The sequence below is a fragment of the Homarus americanus genome, unplaced genomic scaffold, assembly GCF_018991925.1.
Source record: "Homarus americanus isolate GMGI-L3 unplaced genomic scaffold, GMGI_Hamer_2.0 scaffold43778, whole genome shotgun sequence".
NCBI lineage: Eukaryota > Metazoa > Arthropoda > Malacostraca > Decapoda > Nephropidae > Homarus > Homarus americanus.
Genome location: NW_024722395.1, coordinates 210,044 through 230,000, shown reverse-complemented (window position 1 = coordinate 230,000; position 19,957 = coordinate 210,044). Strand labels below are relative to the sequence as shown.

Here is a 19,957-nt window from a genome sequence, read left to right as displayed (position 1 = left end):
ACTGTAAAATTGCCTCAAAGGTGAGAAATGATATCCACTCTCCTATACTAAATGAGTTATAAAAATATATGGATCATGTGAAGATTAGGCACCCAAGCTTATTTCACCTTAAGATTAATCACCTTAAAGCTAACTAACCTAACCTGACCCTTCAAGTAGCAATATGGTGTTTAACCCTCTCAGCCTCGCATGATGCCATTGTGGCGTCAAACATAAAAGGCGAAAAAACTTACGCTAAGCCTCGCGACGCCAATGGGCTATACAGGGTATTTTCAAATAACTCAAAAGCTATTCAGTGAAACTGACTTAAATTTGGATGCCATTGGACAGATGTCGTTTTCTTTGTATGGGCCTTATCACCTTCCCTGAGACGGTCTTGGTCATCGTGTGCATGCAGCACAGCATGAAGCCAGTGTCGCTCTGGTCATTAGAGCGAGAGGAGGGTGTGCCGCTCAACCTTTTAATTTTTCCATGAGTTTTTGTGTTATATTATTTTTCCTTATACCACAATATTCTACATGCTTTGTTCTTTATTTTGGTACAGTATATAGTACATATCAATGAACACCATAATACATGGAAAATGTGAATGGAAATCGAGATGTTCCTTAACATATTCTTACTTTTTCAACTTATACCCCTGTACTCGAAAGAAGTGGCTTAAATTTCAAGAAATTTAAATTTTTTATGGTTTCATACAATTTTTCAGATAATTTTACGCTAGAAGAGATCCCATTACAAGTAATAAAACAATTCCATGGCAGTGAAATGAGCCCTAAAAAATAAAAAAATAAAAATAAATAAATAAAAAAATCGGCAAAAACCTCTGATGCCGAGCATAAGTTTTCATGCACGTATGTGTCTCAGGCTCTTCACATGATCTAAATATACTATTTCATCCTGCCCTTTAGTTTTACATTATGATCATTTGTTGGGGGATCCACAGGAAGACACTGACTTGACAATAAAAATATGTACAGTACAGTATTGTATATGCTGTACATATTATATTGCCTATTTAAATGTCAGCTAGGAAATAACTGACAGCTTCATAAAACATGCTATTCAGTTGAAATATAATCTTATTGTTGATAAACATGTGGGGTCTGCATGCACATTCTTTATTTAACCTTTTTTTAGTAACTAAGCTAAGATGAGTTCTACTGTAACAGCTTTTAATTATTAATTTTCATTATTTTTCTTTCTTGTTTTTTCTTGCCTTTGCACATCTACTTTTCACCTTATGTAAACCAATAAGAAAAGGTGCATGTGAACATTGCAGGTAACCACAGAGAAAGTGAAATAAATACATTTTAAATACATGTACAGTCTGGGACAAAAGTTCGCTCCCCGTGGTAAAACCGAGTCACGGGAACGAGAACCTAAACTGACTTATCCTGATTGTTTCATCTCATTTGGGGTCGATGCTGCTTCATTTTGGGTGGGAGCCAACTTTTGATCCCGACTGTGCTTTGTGTGATAATGTCTTCATGGGGACATAGACAAGTCACTTGTGTTTCATTGAAGAGGTGACTACACAAAAGGACTGGAATGTTTGTGTTTCAAATTTCTTAGTTTAGGTAAGTTACATGCATTTTCATTCAGATAATATTTTTTTTTTTTAATATTTGCATATATTGCATATCTCACTCTACAAGTAAGTGTTGAAGACAACATGCAAAACTCCTTGACAAGCATTTAAAGCTGCTGGGCTGCTTAACCCCTTCAGTACCACAACCACAATACACATACTGTACCATGGTTTGGGTGACATCTTGAGGATTTAAGATCAAAATTAACCTCTGATTTAAATGGGTAGCCTCAATGAACTGTCCCATGCAAAATATGGGGTTAATGACTTAGCATTTTGAAACTACCAACTTTTCTTTAAAAAACAAGTTAAATTCATTTGTTCAACACACATTAGCACCAGACTTCTAATATATCAAAGGACTTTGAAACTGGCCCAAAAAGTTATGAAAATACAGTACGTAATGGAAACAAAATGAATAATGTACACCTAAAGGACCAAAAGATAAAGATATCTTAGGGGTATATTTTTTGGTAGTTCCAAGATTGAAGTGTGAGCATTATACTAGCTAATGTGACTCCCCCACTACCACACTCTCTATCCTCCCCCTATATTGCAGCTCACATGGAAACAATTACATTAAAAGTTTTATACTTTTATAGACTAATGTAGGTAAATGTTAAGAGTATTTGCTTTTAATTTACAGGTGGTATATCTAGCAAATTACAGTACTGTACGTGGATAATTATTTGGTAGACATTATTGTATGTACTGTAGACCATTATAACTGACTTAAAATCAAATTTACAATTTTATACATACTGTACAGTACATACCATAGTGTATGTGATTAATAATATCCTTGGAAACAATGAGGGTTTACCTGTACAACACCACTAAAATTAATCAATTTGATCCATTAGCAAGCACATAGGGACTCTGAAAAGTATCTGTGATAGATGCTGAACCGCAATATACAGTTCATACCCTGAGAGAGAGCCAGGGATCATGTGGTACAGAAGGGGTTAGTATCAGTATAAGTGCACACTCTATAAAATCTTTTTTAATGAAATAACATATGCTGATACTTACCATGAAGAAACATATCAACATTTTTTTCCATAGTTCAGTTTTTTTAACATGGAGTATATGAGTTAAACCATGCAATATACAGTACTTCCATTATGCCTTTACTGTTTAATTTTAAAATTCTAAAAGTATCCTGCACAAGCAATGGAGTGATCAAAAGGTTTAGTGTGTTCATGCATATTTAGAGAGCAGGCAAAACAGATTTTAGGAGTTTTCTGTGCAAGCAACAGTACCAATCAGAAGTTTTAGTATGCATGCATATTTATAGAGCAGGCAAGACAAGATGACCTGTAGGTAATTATGGGTTCTGTACACACTACACACTGAACCTTAATCATTAAGCTAGTAATCAATGGGGCCTAAGCTAAATAAACATAGCACTTCTCTTTTTGCTACATTTACAGTTCATAACCCCAGAAGTCAAATACCCTCCAATGATTTGTTTATAGGTCTTCCTCTGTTGCGAAATTATTTACATAATGCTGGTTGGAAGTGATTACAGTGCTAGGATTATGCTCCATGTCATGCCCAGTGGGCAGGGGTCAAGCAGGAGAGGGTGGGGTTAGGGTGTACCAAGCCGGGTCACCAGGCAGCATCAATAGGCTGTGAGAGGGCACCGCAGGTCAACTTACCGCCAGCTCAGGAGGTGTTGTTGGAGGACTGACAGAGGTGGGTGGTGCTGGGCTGGCCTGGGGCGGCGTGCCCACGGGTGGCGAGGCACCCAAGGGCCCACCAGAGTGAGGCCCACTGGGTAACCCATGTGCCTCCTGTGCCCCCCCATGGTGGCCAGGAGGAACGTGGGGAGGCAGCAGCTGGTGACAGGAGCCCCCAAACTTGAGAGAGGGCTTGGTGTCACTTGGCACATGCTGCTGTGAGAGACAACACCCATCATGCACCACCACTCCCTGCCACACTCCTCATCATCAAGTCTAAACCCATTGACCAAACATGGTACAGTATGCTCACTCATTTTTGCAAACCAGTGTTTACAAGTGTTTTTTCTTCCTAGGTATGCTTTTGGGGGGGGGCATGATCTTTATGAGATTGAAAGAAAGATTCTTATCACTAATCATTCTTGCATTCTAAGGTACCAACATGGAACAAGTTATTCAGTGACAAACTTCACATTCTGTATCACCAAGATGGGTCAATTTGCTCTCTGACTGACTGCTAATCATTCTTTTATTCTGTTAATGTTAATATCATCCATGACAGATTATACTTACCATACACCTAATCTAAATGGTGCTTCACCCTCTCCTAGGCTTACATCAACATACTATAAACATCTATAATTTATACCCTTGATAACCAAACTTTCATAAAAAAACATCAATATTTGATTGCCATTGCAACCTTCTCATTCTCAAGTGGTCTGTGGCAAGAATACTTTATCTTCATCTAGTAACAGAAAGGCAATTCACCAGTCTTTTGAAATCTATATAATTACATTTGTATTCCTGTTGCAAGAGGACCCCTAAAACCCTTGTCTTGTAGTAATCCTTTCTGACATCCTACTGAAAACCTAAATGAGAAGGCTGTTTTGGTTAGCTTATTAAAAATATAAACATTAAAACTCAATACAGAAAAAACCTGATAGATCGCAAGTTCCTACATTATAATTGGTTGTATTGCAGCAATTTCACAGGGGACATTTATTTATTTTTCCTATCACAGCATAGTCGGATGCACTGTGAGCAACAGCAGAGAGCCGAGTGACAAGCAACAGTGTAGAGAGAGTGGTTGAACCAGAGCGAAAATAGGAACATGAATTAGAGCAAATGGGAGAGCTCAGAGTGGGTGTGGGAGCACAATGTAAGAATCTGAGCACCAATCAGTAGTTGGCTTTGAATTATATGGCTGAGAATGCCAGTGAGCAGCTACCGTGTATGTACTAGGTGCCCATAAATAGCCATGAATTAAAAAATAATATATATATATACATATATATATACACAGTATATATATTATTATTATTTAATTCATGGCTATTTATGGGCACCTAGTACATACAAGGTGGCTGCTCAACTTTTTATAAGCATCAGTTTTTGAGCAGTTTAGAGGCAGCTGGTAAATTTGAAAGCTACGCAATGTTATTCCTGTTGCAGCAACCTAGTCATAATGGAGGGGTCAGGGGAGTTAGGTCAGGTTGCCCAGGGCATGACAAGATGCATGGGTTGAGTGTGCATTAACAATTGTCCAACACATTAGTCACTTAGAAATGACACATTGTGAAACATGGTGAAAAATGTCACCAAGTGGGCTGAAGCCTGAGCCAGGTGAAGTGAAGTGATGTGCTGAGGGAAATTAGGTAGGACCACCCGCATTGTGTGTGTGTGTGAGGAGAGGGCAGCACTGTGTAAGGAGTGTTAAAATGTTCCAGATATGGCCTAGTGGTACCTGAAGTGGTGATCATGATAAGGTAGTGCCACTGAGTGATGGTGGAAGCATTGTAAGGAATGTTAATATGCTGATAGTGAGATTAGTGATGGTAGTTGGGTGATGGTCTAAGAGATTTTTTTTCTTCATTTTTAATGTTTTCTTTATTATTAAATATTGTACCTAAACTCATTGTTCCACTAAAAGTGTGTTAAAAAACATATGGTAGGTACAGTACAGTATTCCTCATGTTGATTACAATTATTTCTTCTGTTATACTGTACGGTTGTGTAGAAATGCTTACAAAAATACAGTACATGTTCTGTACAGTAGACCCTTACCATTCACGGGTTTGCGATTTGTGATTTCGTCGATTCGCGGTAAGCAGATGGTAGCTATGGTGGCTAGCTTGCGAGCCTTTTTCCACAGCGCAGTGAGTCACCCTCTGCTCAACCATTGCCTATGATGCAGCACCTCGTATTGTACTCTCAAAACTTTAGTGTTTCTGTGTGAAATGGCCCCTAAAAGACTGCCTAGTGTCAGTGCTAGTGATGCTAGTAGAGTGAAATGTAAAAGGCAGAAGTCAGTGACGATCCTGGCAAAGAAAATTGAATTATTAGATAAGTTAAAAGAGGGGATGAGTGCTGCCACAGCTGGTCGGTTGTTTGGTATATGTCATGGAAATCACACATTCTTAACATAGCTAAAGCTGCCTCCCGAAAGATGGGAATGCTGTACAGATGCCGTAACAACTTCCCTCCTGAGCAGTTGCTTCAAGTATATAAGGGATTAATTCATCCTAACTTGGAGTACTGCTCTCATATCTGGGGTGGCTCTTCTTCTGTCCAACAGTTATATAGGGTGGAACCAAAGGCATTTCGTCTTATTAACTCTTCTCCTTTAGATGACAATCTTCCCTTTCTCTTTGCCGCAATGTTGCTTCACTCTCTCTCTTTTACAGTTACTTTAACAGGCAATGTTTGTTGGATTTGGCATCCTGTGTACCGCCGGCAAGGCCGTGGGCTCTTAACACACGTCTTGCCCGCGGTGCCCACCATTTTTCTCTGTGGATGTCGGTCACACTAGAATAACACGTTATAAGTACATCTTTCTTTCCTCACACAGCCAAACTGTGGAATGCTCTGCCTTCTTCTGTGTTTCCATACTTATACAATCTGTCTCACTTTAAAAAGCTGGTTTTCCGGTATCTTCGTGGTGTAGATTAACACAGTATAAACTTTTTCTTCTCTATTTTTAATTTCTTTCTGTTTCTATTTTTTCGCCCCCTGGGCTCTGTTGTAAGTCGTTCAACCTGTGCTCGGTTGGGCTAATTTACCGTAAAAAATAAAAATAAAAAGGGTATAGCTGTAATGCACTAAAGTAGTACAGTATAAGTTGCTATTCGCGGTTTTACGCCATTCCTTGGAACCTAACCCCCGCAAATAACAAGGGTTTACTGTATTGTATTGTACTGTATATTCAAGTTCATTTTACTCACGGATGTCTTCCTGGTATTTTACTGTGTTGGTATTACTGGGAGAGGGAAGCTGATGCTCAATTTACCTCACAATGGTCAGTTAGACTAGTTTGATTAAAAATTTCAATTGTTACATTGATATTATATGAAAACCATTCAAAATTATATACATTTTCAGTGTTATATCTTTTATTGTACAATTATGAAATACAGAGATGAATAAATTTTAAAATCTACCAAAAACTATGAGAGAAAAAATTAAGCTGCTGACAAAAAATAACACAACCCTAGCGAACCTACCCAATGATTGTGGGTTATTGAATAGATGGCAGATGTCAGCTGCTCCTTATGTCACCAAATGGTGATGTAACATGAGTATCACATGGTGTGGGAAGCTATTTGGGTAGTGGAACATGGGTGTGATGTGGGTGTTAGAGTTGGAAGTTATGTGGGTAATGGCATATCGGTATGCGAGGGTGGAAGTATGGAAAGTTGTGGGTACTGTAGTGCCTCTGGTTGGTAGTGTGAGAAGTTGTGTGGGTGGTGGCATAAGGTGATATGGGTGATACTACCTCACCCCTACCTCCACTCTCCTCCCACAAGGTGAGAGGGGTTGCCCCAGGAGGTACCACTGCTGCCCTTCCAACTCTCCAACATTGATGGAAAACCTTTGGAAAGATTCTGTATGTTAATTTTATCCCCTTGACTGGTGCTAAATGAAAGTATGTAGTTAACATAGAAACTCAGTGGAATTCTTATTTTATTTCTGAATTATATTCTTGTCATTTAATGTGTCATCAAGTTAGGATCATTCACACATACTGTACTCAGTAATGAGGAATATTTATTGTTTGAATCTTTAAAAATATGGATCCAGGCCAGCCAATGATTATTGTGTTCCCTTGCATGCCAGGGGTTGGTCTTGGGCTTATTTGCAGCTCAGGGGTGGCACCTGCAGCTTGTTGTGGCCATCAGGACATTAACATGTTAAACCATATTTAATAATTTTAATTTTCAATTTGTGTACCGGGTATATAAAATTTTATTAAAAAAGGTAAAACAATTTGGTCTTTGTGACTTTCACAGGGTTTTGTATTTTTTCTTATAGTACTGTATTTCACAGCATTTTGCACTACAACAAATTTGAAAAAAGGACTAAGGTGATTTTGAAAATAACAAAATGTGACAGATTGTACACTACAGTCTGGTCAATTGTAAACTAACATTAATAAATTCTATAACCTTCATAAAAAAATGAATATTAAAAAGCAGGAAATTATTAAAACTAAAAATCACCTATATAATTCGTATGTTATTAATTTTAAACAAGAGTGAAATTAAGCAAGTTAAGTAGGGCATGAAACACTTATTTTCATATGTGAGTGCATTAACCCGGAAAAACTCAAACTCACCAAGACATTACTGGTCAGGCCACCCTACATCAAGCAATGGTTCCAAGTCAAGATATATTTTTGGAAAGCTAAATACAAAATGACTGATATTCCTATGATAAAATCATAACGTAAGGAAGTTTTCCTACAAATATTACATGTAGAATTTGTTATTACATTAGGACAAATCACCTTTCCAGGGTGTGGTGATTCAGCTTTTGATGCCATCTGTAAAAAACTCTTCCCGTACTGTTTTGTTCTATATTTTCACAACTTCTAGAGTTGTAGTAATGATTGAACAAACTGTAATTTGATCACAGCCTTTATATTACAACTTCAACCACAAAGTTGTTTATATAAAAGGTTTAAAAATAAAAGTATTGGGAAACAGAAAACTGCACTGCTGAACCAAACTAATCTTCCCTACAAATCACAGTACTGTACTGTAAAGTAACAATCAGTTGTTTCACATGGGTTCATGAATATAGCCTCACGATCCATCAGGTTTCCACTGTATTTTGCCTTTCTAGTTCAAAGTACTAACCTCAGGTTGATAAGAAATAATACCTTAATAACATAAAATTAAAATTTTCAAACCAAGCTAAAAGAACTTCACTTGTAATCTCTTTTTTTTTTAGCTCTCAAGTACTACACTATTAGTTTTCAAACCCTGACTGGAGTCATACCCACCAGCCAATATAAATATCATCAATTATCCAGAAACGGATTTTGTAAGGTCTTATATGATCACTGATTTTAACCATCTTAACCTTATTATACTGTAGTGTTTTGTACCTTGTAATCTGAGATCCATATGTACTGTAGGTACACAATTCTATGAACCACAAAATTTTATTATTATTTTTTATAATACCTATTACAAGCTACCACTTCTATTTCTAACTAATTTTCAATAACTGATTTACTCTGAGAACCCTGGTGACCTTAGGTCTTGATGTAGTTAAATATCAAGAGCACACAATATATGAAGATTACAAAAAACAAAATAGAAATTCCTCTCAATGTTATACCATCATGCTAAGTGAAGGAATATCTTGTAATCATTCCATGATATTAGTGAGAGAGCTACTTAGAAGATGAACATGTACCCTGAAAAAGATATGAACTAAAAATTACTCAGAAATATCAACCATGCTACAGATCTGCTACAAAGATAAAGGAAGGGTAACATCACACTACAGTACTGATAAGTTAGGTAATAAAGCACGATATGACTATAAAACTGAACAGAAAAAATAATAAAATGCAAATGAATTATGAACAAGTGTGGAATACTCAAAAACATTATCATTCAGCAAGAAAAAGTAGAGATTATAGAGCCAAAACAGATTTAATGAAAACTACTGCCACTTAAGATGGCACAATGTCTGACTTAACATTTATTTGACCCGTATTCACTCATCTAATTAGGTATATTTTTCCACCCTTTCAAGTTCTTTCTCATTGTCATATGGGGTGGCTGGCAGCTGCAATCAAAGAGCACCACAAACTCCCCTTCATTTGTTGCCATTCTTTCCAGCCATTTAATAACTATTATTTATATAGCTGTTCAACAAGAGTTCATAATGATGGTGTAAATAAATCATTCTAAATCTCACTGTTTACCGAAAGGCAGACCTCACTTGTGTAAACCATGCACAATTACCCTATTACAGCTATCACATGTCAGTTGTTTGTTTCTTATCACCAACGACTCACTGTCTTGGACAGTTCTCCGTTTCAGGAAACAACAGAGAGCCAAGTGCCTCCAGGTCATTCTGTTATTACCTCATCACCACCAAAGTTTTATGGCCATTTTCCATACTTGTATGAGTTGGCCCTGTATGATGTAAACTATTTGTGTATGTAAGTCACTTTAACAAATAAACTTCTTCAACTATTACAATAAACTTTAACCGTAATTGTTAACCATACTTAAGACACCTGAGAGGTACAAAATGCCTAGAATAAGCCTCCATTAATTTGGTAATTTTTCTGTTTTGGGTTACATTTAGTCAGCCCAAAGCACAGCTTCCCTGAGCTCATAGGTGGATGGTTTTCATATGAAGGATACTTTTCTAGTGTAACTCAACATTCAAAATGATCATTCCTTGGTCACTTTGTTTCATGAAAAAAGTGACTTTCAAGTTAAAGTTCCATGCACTTGAAAAATTTTCTGTTTTTGTTCAGGATAAAAAGTAAACATCTTATAAATTAAAGAGAGCTGTGCCACAATGAATTGATGGACAAGTCAGAGCACCCAGCAACTAACCTGAAGGATGGATACTGAGGGTTCTCCTGGCTCAGATTTAGCTTTTGGAGTCTTTGGTGAACCAATTCCCCAAAGTTTCTTTTGTTCTTGTAGTAAGAACTTCTCATATGGCAACAACAGTCTGGAAAGAAAACACATACTGCATAAATAAAACATTTTCTGCTGCATTAGGCAGCTCTATAAACACTAGGTCTGACACAGAATTAAATAAACAATAAAGTACCTCAATTCTTTCTGTTTTATATCAATGACAAGGGCTTTAAACAAAATACTGTACAGTGAATCCTCACTTTACGTGGTCAATTGAACCCACGGTGGCCCGCATAAAGTGAGAAACGCGTAAAGTGAACAACATAACATATGGGATTAATTGAAATAGAGACCGGGCCGACCCCCAAACTCCACTTTTTCAGACACAATACCTACGTTGCAGTAAAAATAACTTCTTAATTTTTTGATGGTATGCACACACAATTAATAATTAAGAGAAACATCAATAATATTAGGTTTTTTAACACTTACATTAGTAGAAAAGATGGCTGGGAACACGGGGATGGGGGGTTGGTTCCAAGGCAGAGGGCAGATTATTGGCCCTCACCTGTATCACTTGTATCAATTGCATCACTATCCACCACAGAGGCTTGCAGGGCCTCTTTGTCAAACCCCTCAAAGTCCATATCCTCACTATCACTGACTTGGGCCGGCTGTGGTGGGTGGCGGGTGAAGAACTCGGTAATGTTTTGATGACTGGGCGACCTTGAGCGCACCCTGCTCGCGCCGCTCTCCGCGTAAAAGGGTACACACACCGCGGAAAGTGAGCATTCCGTGTTCGGCAGGGTACCGTGTAAACGTGGAAACGCGTAAAGTGGGACCGCGTAAAGCAAGGGCTGACTGTACATGTATTGTACTGTACTGTACTTAAAAGCTCAATTCCATAAAAGTTAATCAAAAGAAAGTAATAAAGAATAGATAATTAAGATCTGAGAAATTTTTCTTACATAATACAGTGAATTCACCCTTCCACGCATCATGAGGTGAATCACATCAAATCATTGGGCAGCACTATTTGCATCAGTGATGTGAATCAAATCGGTAAACTTCAACAAATTCGCCCCCAAAACATTTTTCAAAATAATTCTATCAAATTTTCATGCATCATAGATGACTGTATTATCTTGCAAGAGAAACTTCCAGAAAGTACCAAAGCGTGGGTGGAGTTCCGATGTAGGGAGTTCAGATGTCCATCAGTTTCTCCCATCAGCCATACTGGTAGGTCACATTTGTCCCTTTATCTCCTCTCCCGCCCTCCCCACAATTATTCCTAATCAAAATTCCAAAGACATGGTTGGAAAAATCTAATAATTCCATTTCCATAACTATGAAACAGCAATACCTTGATAGATTTGTGAGAAAATATCCAAGATACAGTACTGTATGATGCTAGGAACAACATTTTTTTTTTCTTTATGTTAAAGCCAAACCAATAATGAAGCCAGTGATGTATAAATCATGAAAAAAAAAAAATTGTGGGATAAATTGGCTGCAGAACGAAGATATGCAGACCTCACGTGAGTGATCCCATATGACTTTTGTTATGGTCACGGAAACAAAAGTTTACTGTATGCATGAGAGGATTAATATGAAGCCTTAGTCACATGTGAATGGTAAAGATTCACCTGGTATACTGTGTGTGTGTGTAGAGCAAACATAAGATGTATATGTTGGCATTTCTACTTGATGCCTCTGAACTTTCCTGTCACTTTCTACACTTGTCTTGGATCAGTCTCCCAATTATTTCCCCTCCCTTATTTGAGGTTTCTGTACCACTTGATCCATCCCACACAACAGTGAGCGAGGAGTAAAGGTAATAAAGAGATGATTCTGTTGTGTCAGGTGCCTGTTTACTGTTTTCAATACCACTTTTAAGAGGAGTACTGTATGTCATAATTGGGAAAGAATGTGGATGCAGAAAGTGTATGCTATCTATCAGGAAGTAAAAGCTATCCATCAGTGTATGCTTTACCTTTCATAATGGCGCTTCATTATGCTGGAGTATGACTGTGCATTTTGTGGTGGATTGGAAGAGTTCGGAGTGCCACTCATCTCCTCGTACAACTGCTTCCACAGCTTCTTCTCTCCTACAGACTCATAGCCCCCTTGCTGCTGCACTCTCGTAAACAACTCAAACACATTTACTGAAAGAAAACAATGGGATAAATGTACTTGATGAAACTAACTCAAATACAGTCACTGGAAGAAAAGGGTTTATTGGATATTTATGAACAAACAGTTGACAAGAGTATTCCTATCTTTGTTAATAATCTAAAACAAGTTCAATCATAAACAACATCAATATTATTAATGATCAAATTAGAACTTCAGTAAAGCATCCATACCAGATGTAACCAGCAGGAGAGCCACAGGATTATAAAAGGACACTTGATGGGTGGGTGCTGGGTAGTTCGAATCAAAAGGAAATGCACTCTCCCTTTATTCTCTGTCATTCATTTTCTCTACTGTACTGCCATAATAGATGTCCAAGGTATCCAAGATAAACTTTTTTTTTAAATAAATGAGAGCTAATGTTTGAGATACATTAGGCCACCAGAAAGGGCTGTATTGGAGCATGACATTTATTACAGATAACTGAAAATCAATGGATACCCTTTATTGTGACACTGATCTTTGGTCTACTACTCTAAAAATAACAGTATCTTCCCTGTGTATTGTAATGATAAGCTTCATGTACCAAGTCTGACCAAGATATACTACAGTATAGTATACTACTGTAATACTGTATACAAATTTGAATAAAAAGAAAATTTAGCATGTGACTTTGCCTGATGGCTGAAAATCAATACAGTACTGTACAGTACTGTATGTATCTTTCCTGAACATGAGATACTTGTCTACTAAGTTAGGTTGAGATACATTCACAGAGACAAAAGCTATCAAACAGAAACAAAGTGTGATACAGATGGACATGACAAACATCACATGTCTTAGCTACTGGTCACTGTGGTGGCACAATACAAGTATTTCCAATACCTGTACAGGTCCTGTACTGCAATAAATACTTACATTGTTTGTAGCCAATGTGTGGCAATCTTGTGATTGGTGTACTACGATCCTTCATGAACTTGTGCAGCTTGGACATAAAGTCCACCTCTATGAGACGGTTCAAGGCTGGCGTTGAAAAGTCATTTTTGACCTGCGACAAGTGCGCCCGAGAACCACCTTTCCGATCCAACGCTCTGATGCCATTGGGCTTCGCAGTAAGACCTGGCTTGCCTTTGAGACGGGGTCTGATATCTTCTGACGTTTCCGATGATTCTGACTCTGAATCTGTCGGCTTCTTCCGCTTCTTTCTTGGCCGACCTTGAAGCTTAGGTGCTGTGGGTGATATTGCTGGGTCAGCCAGTACAGGTTCGTGTACTGTTGTCAATTACTTATAAATTGGGTGGTACATTTTTACAAAGGATAAAAGAGAATCAAATACTGTACATAATACACTATTAATGAAACAAGGGTCAGATTCTCAAGGGGTTGTATAATAAATTTCCAAAGCATCTGGAGCTACAACAACATATATTACTAGTGATTTAATCAAAAGAACAAAATGATATTGAAAATGCATCAAAATCACACTGGGACTATACCTTAATAATATGCATTCTCTTAGCACCAGCAAGGGAACAAAGTTGATCTGAACCCTGTATTTCATATAATAATACTGTAATGTATGCTAATATTAAAAACTTCTAGAAATTTTTATACAATTATTGTTACAAAAACTTCTTTACTACCATCAATGACACATTCTGAATTTTGTAGGCTGTTAAAACACTTAGCAACTGTCTCAAAGAAGTGACCCAAAACTCTACAGTAATTTTATTCAATACTGAAATTTAATTTGCAAACTGGAATCATCAATACACAAAGTTGTTCAAATAATTGTATTTTAATGTGCTGTAATTCATTAAATGAAAATAATCATGTCAGAAACAAAACTTGGAGAGAGGGATCTCCAGATAATAAGGACACTTACACAGATGATTACACAGTAAGTCGTGGCCCTCTAGTTCTGGGTAGTCAAACACGTCTCTGCAGAAGAGCATTCGTGTGCGTCTGGAAGGGACTACAAAGCCTCCTAATGCCACCACAATTCTACTTCTCATGTACTCTTCCTCCACGCCCTCTAACCGCTTGAGCAGACCACGCATTCGACAGTATTTGTCAAACGCTAGGACGATGATGTGTAGACTGTTTGGCTCAACAACATCACCTGCACAAACATAATATGCATTAAAATTTCTTTCCTACTGATTAAATATCTTTTTGTTAATTGCATTTCTTATTACAAAACTTATATACCGAGTATCTTAAATCAATAATCTCCAAGGATAATCATCACTTGAAAAAAAGTTCAACAAGCATCATTATTTCTTCCCTCTCATCTGGTTTATCTTCATGTCAACAGCATAATTTAATTTCACGATTCAAATCCACCTATTAAAATACTGTACTGTGTTGTACTGTACTGAATTTTGGTAAAAAGCAGGAAAAATGTAACGTGTATACAAGATAAATAACATATGCACCACATCTATTTTTTTGTGGTCAACATTTGCAATGAACCTCAAGTGTACATCAAAGAATAAAAGCAGAACCAAACCTAATTTAACCTACATACTGTACACTTATTCGTATAAATCAAGTTAGTTCTGATTGGTTCACATTTGTTGTTACATATGGTTATTTTGTTCTGTACAGAGGCTATGACAAACCCAGTTCTCTAGTAAACTTATTGTGAAAGATGAACCTGGGAAAATCATTAACTTCCTTTCTATTACTGCATTTCTTCACACCAAGATCACCTCAAGTAGATACTAAAAATTTACTTCTGTAATAGTATTTTCTTTTCTCTACATATTTCCCTAAAGGTAAAAAATCTTAATACTGTATGACTTTTGTACCAACAATGCCTTAAGAAAAGATTTTATAGGAATTAAAATGCTATTCCTATTAAATACAAAAGATTTTAATATTGTAACGCCACGATCTTCATACAGTCAACAAGACCCATACACTCTGCCATCACCAACACGAGTGACAGACGTACCTATTAACTTTTTCTCTCTGAGGACCTCGTTAATATCGAGAGCTCCTGAGATGGGCGGGGTGTAGTGGGCATCATTGGCAGGGTCCTGCGAGGGTGGGCCGTACACCCCCATGAGCCCAGTATCCCACTTTACGCCCACGGCCGCCCGCATCCACCCGATAACATCTTCCGCCCGTAGTACCACCTTCTCTGACAGTGACACCACCTCGTGCTGTCAAGGAAGACCAGGGGTTAGTTACTTAGTGGTGACACTGTAGTTCAGTACAGTACAGTACACTATACAGTATATTAAAATTAAAATAATAATGGCAATAATAATAATAATATACAGTAATGTAAATACAATAGTAATTTAAAAATAATCACAAAACAATCAATGATGATATGAACAAAATGATATAGAAATAATTATCGAAAAATACTAACAACAGAAATAGCAACAAAAACAATAATATCAACTACTGTATAGTGAGGTTAATAATAATAATGAGAAATAATTAGACATACCGTATACAAGTTAAATAATAATATTAGCAACAACAATAAGAAAAAGTACCAGCTAACATAGGTAATGAGGGAGGTACAGTACAGGGGAGGCGACCCTGAGGGCAACTGTCAAACCAATAGTGAGGGCAGGTGGTGGTGAGGGTAAGGGCAGGTGATAGCGGGTGAGGGACCACCTGGTGGGTGATGATGGATCACCTGGTGGGTGATGGACCATCTGGTGGGTGAGGGTAGTAGGGGCGAGGGACCACCTGATGGTGAGGGTAGTAGGGGTGAGGGACCACCTGGCGGGAGAGGGTAGTAGGGGTGAGGGACCACCTGGCAGGTGAGGGTAGTAGGGGTGAGGGACTACCTGATGGGTGAGGGTAGTAGGGGTGAGGGACTACCTGATGGGTGAGGGTAGTAGGGGTGAGGGACTACCTGATGGGTGAGGGCAGTGGGGTGAGGGACCACCTGGTGGGTGAGGGACCACAGTGGGGTGAGGGACCACCTGGTGGGTGTGAGGGCAGTAGGGGTGAGGGACCACCTGGTGGGTGAGGGCAGTAGGGGTGAGGGACCACCTGGTGGGTGAGGGCAGGTGAGGGGTAGGGGCAGGGACCACCTGGTGGGTGAGGGACCACCTGGTGGTGGGGGGGGGGGGGTGAGGGACCACCTGGTGGGTGAGGGCAGTAGGGGAGGGACCACCTGAGGAGGGTGGGACCACCTGATGGTGAGGTGAGGGCAGGGTGAGGGGTGGGTGAGGCAGTAGGGTGAGGGACCACCTGGTGGGTGAGGGCAGTAGGGTGAGGGATCACCTGGTGAGGGCAGAGGGCAGGTAGGGGGTGAGGATGCATCGCCATTGCTGCTTTAGTCAGCTTGACCTTGTAGCTCTGTACCCAGCGTCCACCTGTCTACTCCCCCCTCCCTACCTCACACCACCTCCCTCCCTCACCACACCACCTCTCCCTCCTCACCACACCACCTCCCCTCCCTACCACACCACCTCTCCTCCCTAACCCCCACCTCACCCCTCCCCCCACCACCTCCCTCTCCCTACCACACCACCCCTTCCTACCACACCACCTCCCCTCCCCAATCCTCCCTCACCACCTCCCTCCCCACCACCACGTCTCCTCCCCACCACACCACCCCCTCCCCCCACCACCCACCCTCCCCCACCCACCACACCTACCTCCCCCACCCACCTTTCCCTCCCCACCACACCACCTCCCTCCCCACCACACCTCCCTCCCCACCACACCACCCCCTCCCTACCACACCTCTCCCTCCCACCCACCCCTCTCCCTCCCCACCACCACCACCTCTCCCTCCCCACCACACACCCTCCCTCCCCACCACACCACCACACCACCTCCTACCTCCACCTCCCCCCTCACACCTCTCCCTCCCTACCATACCACCTCTCCTCTCCCCACACCACCCTCCCTCCCTACCACACCACCTTCCCCACCACACCACCACCTCTCCCTCCCTACCACACCACCTCTCCTCCCCACCACACCACCCTCCCCCCCACACCACCCTCCCTCCCCACCACACCACCTCCTTCCCCTACCACACCACCTCTCCCTCCCCTACACACCACCTCTCCCTCCCTCCCACCTCCCTCCCTACCACACCACCTCCTCCCTACCACACCACCTCCCTCCCTACCACACCACCTCTCCCTCCCTACCACACCACCTCTCCCTCCCCATCGCCATCTCTCCGTCCTTCTCTCTCTCCCTCCTGCCCTACCCTCAGCCACACCTAGATTACCCTGACGTAAGGACTGGGCCTAGTGGGACTGTGAGCCACTGAGGCCTATCACTAACGCCTCCCCACCACTATCACTAACACCTTCCCCCATCACCATCACCACCATAACCCTACCTGTGTGCATCCCGTCACCACTCCCCTAGTACCATCATCACCTGCACCACCCCCCTCACCTCCATAACAACTACCCCCATTCATACCACAAAACTACCCTCCTCCCCCATGCACACCCGAACTACCCCTCTCTCACCTACACCCAACCACATGCATTAAACACATTGGTGATGTTATGAACCAATATGGAATTCATCATAAAAAAATCAACAAAGAATAACAATTTAAACTTTTAAATATTTGCTACCTCCTCTCCTTTACCCCCCCCCCCTCCCCTCCCAATCTAAAAATGAAAAAAAAAATGGGGTGGGGTGGAAGGGGGTATATAAATACTTTGCACTCGTCCAATAATCAAATTATTAAGGGGCAGCAAAATCTGGGAAGGGAAGGTAGGTCTCACACACCAGGGGATCACACTCTCACGCTCGTCCGTAACATCGTCACCCCCCTCCCCACCCCTGCCCACCCCTGCCTCCCATCCCACAAACAAGCAAAAATACGTCTTTCAAAATAATACTCTTTAAATTACAACACATATTTTATGGTCACCTGTACAACACTAGAACTAATAATAATTGATAATACTTTCTTCGATATTTCAGAAACTTGTACAGGTAAATTATAAGGTGAAATATGAGTAATTTTTATCATTGCGTCAGGCAAGTTGGGGAAATACTGAGTGTCTTCGTAAATAGTTTTCTCCTTAATCGTGAGGTAATATACACTGAGGTGACCAAGGCCATGTGACACACACACACACAGTGTAGTCACGACAGATATACTTGATGACTATCATCATAATACAGTACATTAGTCATGTACACACAGGTATACATCATACAGTCACTTACACATGGAAAACACATGATGCTATCTATGATACAAACACTCGCATGTACACATGGGGGTTCACACATTGTTATCATCGTACAAACAGCCACGTACACATGGGGTTGCACACGATGCTATCATCATATACAGTGACGTCCACAAGGAAATGCACACGATCCTATCAACATAGTCACATACACATGGAAGTGCACACAATAATATCATCATACACACACAGTCATGTATACACAGAAAACATAATTATCAGACAGTAATATATTAACTCCCCTGTAACTCATTAAGTCTGGAGGCTCGCTAGGTGATGTGGGAACGCACCTCACTCACTCACTCACTCACTCACTCACTAACTCACTTTATAACTCACTCACTCACTCTATAACTCACTCACTCACTCACTCTACAACTGGGGCCCATTATAATAGGGGACCATTAGAACTGGGGCCCATTATAACTAACAGGGGACCATTAGGACTGGGGCCCATTATAACAGGGGACCATTAGGACTGGGGCCCATTATAACAGGGACCATTAGGACTGGGGCCCATTATAACCGGGACCATTAGGACTGGGGCCCTAACTAACAGGGGACCATTAGGACTGGGGCCCATTATAACAGGGGACCATTAGGACTGGGGCCCATTATAACAGGGACCATTAGGACTGGGAGCCCATTATAACTAACAGGGGACCATTAGGACTGGGGCCCATTATAACAGGGACCATTAGGACTGGGGCCCATTATAACAGGGGACCATTGGACTGGGGCCATATAACTAACAAGGGACCATTAGGACTGGGGCCCATTATAACTAACAGGGGACCATTGGGACTGGGGCCCATTATAACCTGGGGACCATGAACTGGGGCCCATTATAACAAAGGGGACCTTGGGACTGGGGCCCTTATAATAACGGACCATTGACTGGCCATTATAAACAGACCATGATCCTCAACAGGGACCATTAGGACTGGGGCCCATTATAACAGACCATTAGGACTGGGGCCATTAGGACTGGGGCCCATTATAACTAACAGGGGACCATTGGGACTGGGGCCCTTATAACTAACAGGGACCATTAGGACTGGGGCCATTATAACTAACAGGGGACCATTAGGACTGGGGCCCATTATAACGGGACCATTAGGACTGGGCCCATTATAACAGGGGACCGTGGGACTGGGGCCCATTATAACAGGGGACATTAGGACTGGGGCCCATTATAGCTAACAGGGGACTATTAGGACTGGGGCCCATTATAACTAACAGGGGACCATTGGGACTGGGGCCATTATAACTAACAGGGGACCATTAGGACTGGGGCCCATTATAATAACAGGGGACCATTGGGACTGGGGCCCATTATAACAAGAGGGACCATTAGGACTGGGCCATTATAACTAACAGGGGACCATTAGGACTGGGGCCCATTATAACTAACAGGGACCATGGACTGGGGCCCATGGGACT

General features: G+C 40.7%; 1 protein-coding gene across 5 annotated transcripts in view; it reads right to left on the bottom strand.

Moving 5' to 3' along the window:
• Window positions 1-19,957, bottom strand: part of LOC121862736 (proline-rich protein 36-like) — a 37,505-nt gene that overhangs the window by 9,571 nt on the left and 7,977 nt on the right. For 2 of the 5 annotated variants that reach the window (XM_042361057.1, XM_042361061.1), the window contains exons 2-7: window positions 15,262-15,472; window positions 14,188-14,424; window positions 13,221-13,547; window positions 12,163-12,334; window positions 10,140-10,260; window positions 3,253-3,489 (exon numbers count right to left, since the gene is read on the bottom strand). In XM_042361057.1, the coding sequence (XP_042216991.1) occupies window positions 3,253-3,489; window positions 10,140-10,260; window positions 12,163-12,334; window positions 13,221-13,547; window positions 14,188-14,424; window positions 15,262-15,412 (1,245 nt within the window). In that variant the 5' untranslated portion in view covers window positions 15,413-15,472. The remainder of the gene's footprint in view (window positions 1-3,252; window positions 3,490-10,139; window positions 10,261-12,162; window positions 12,335-13,220; window positions 13,548-14,187; window positions 14,425-15,261; window positions 15,473-19,957) is intronic. The other 3 variants (XM_042361059.1, XM_042361060.1, XM_042361062.1) reach the window with 3 other exon arrangements.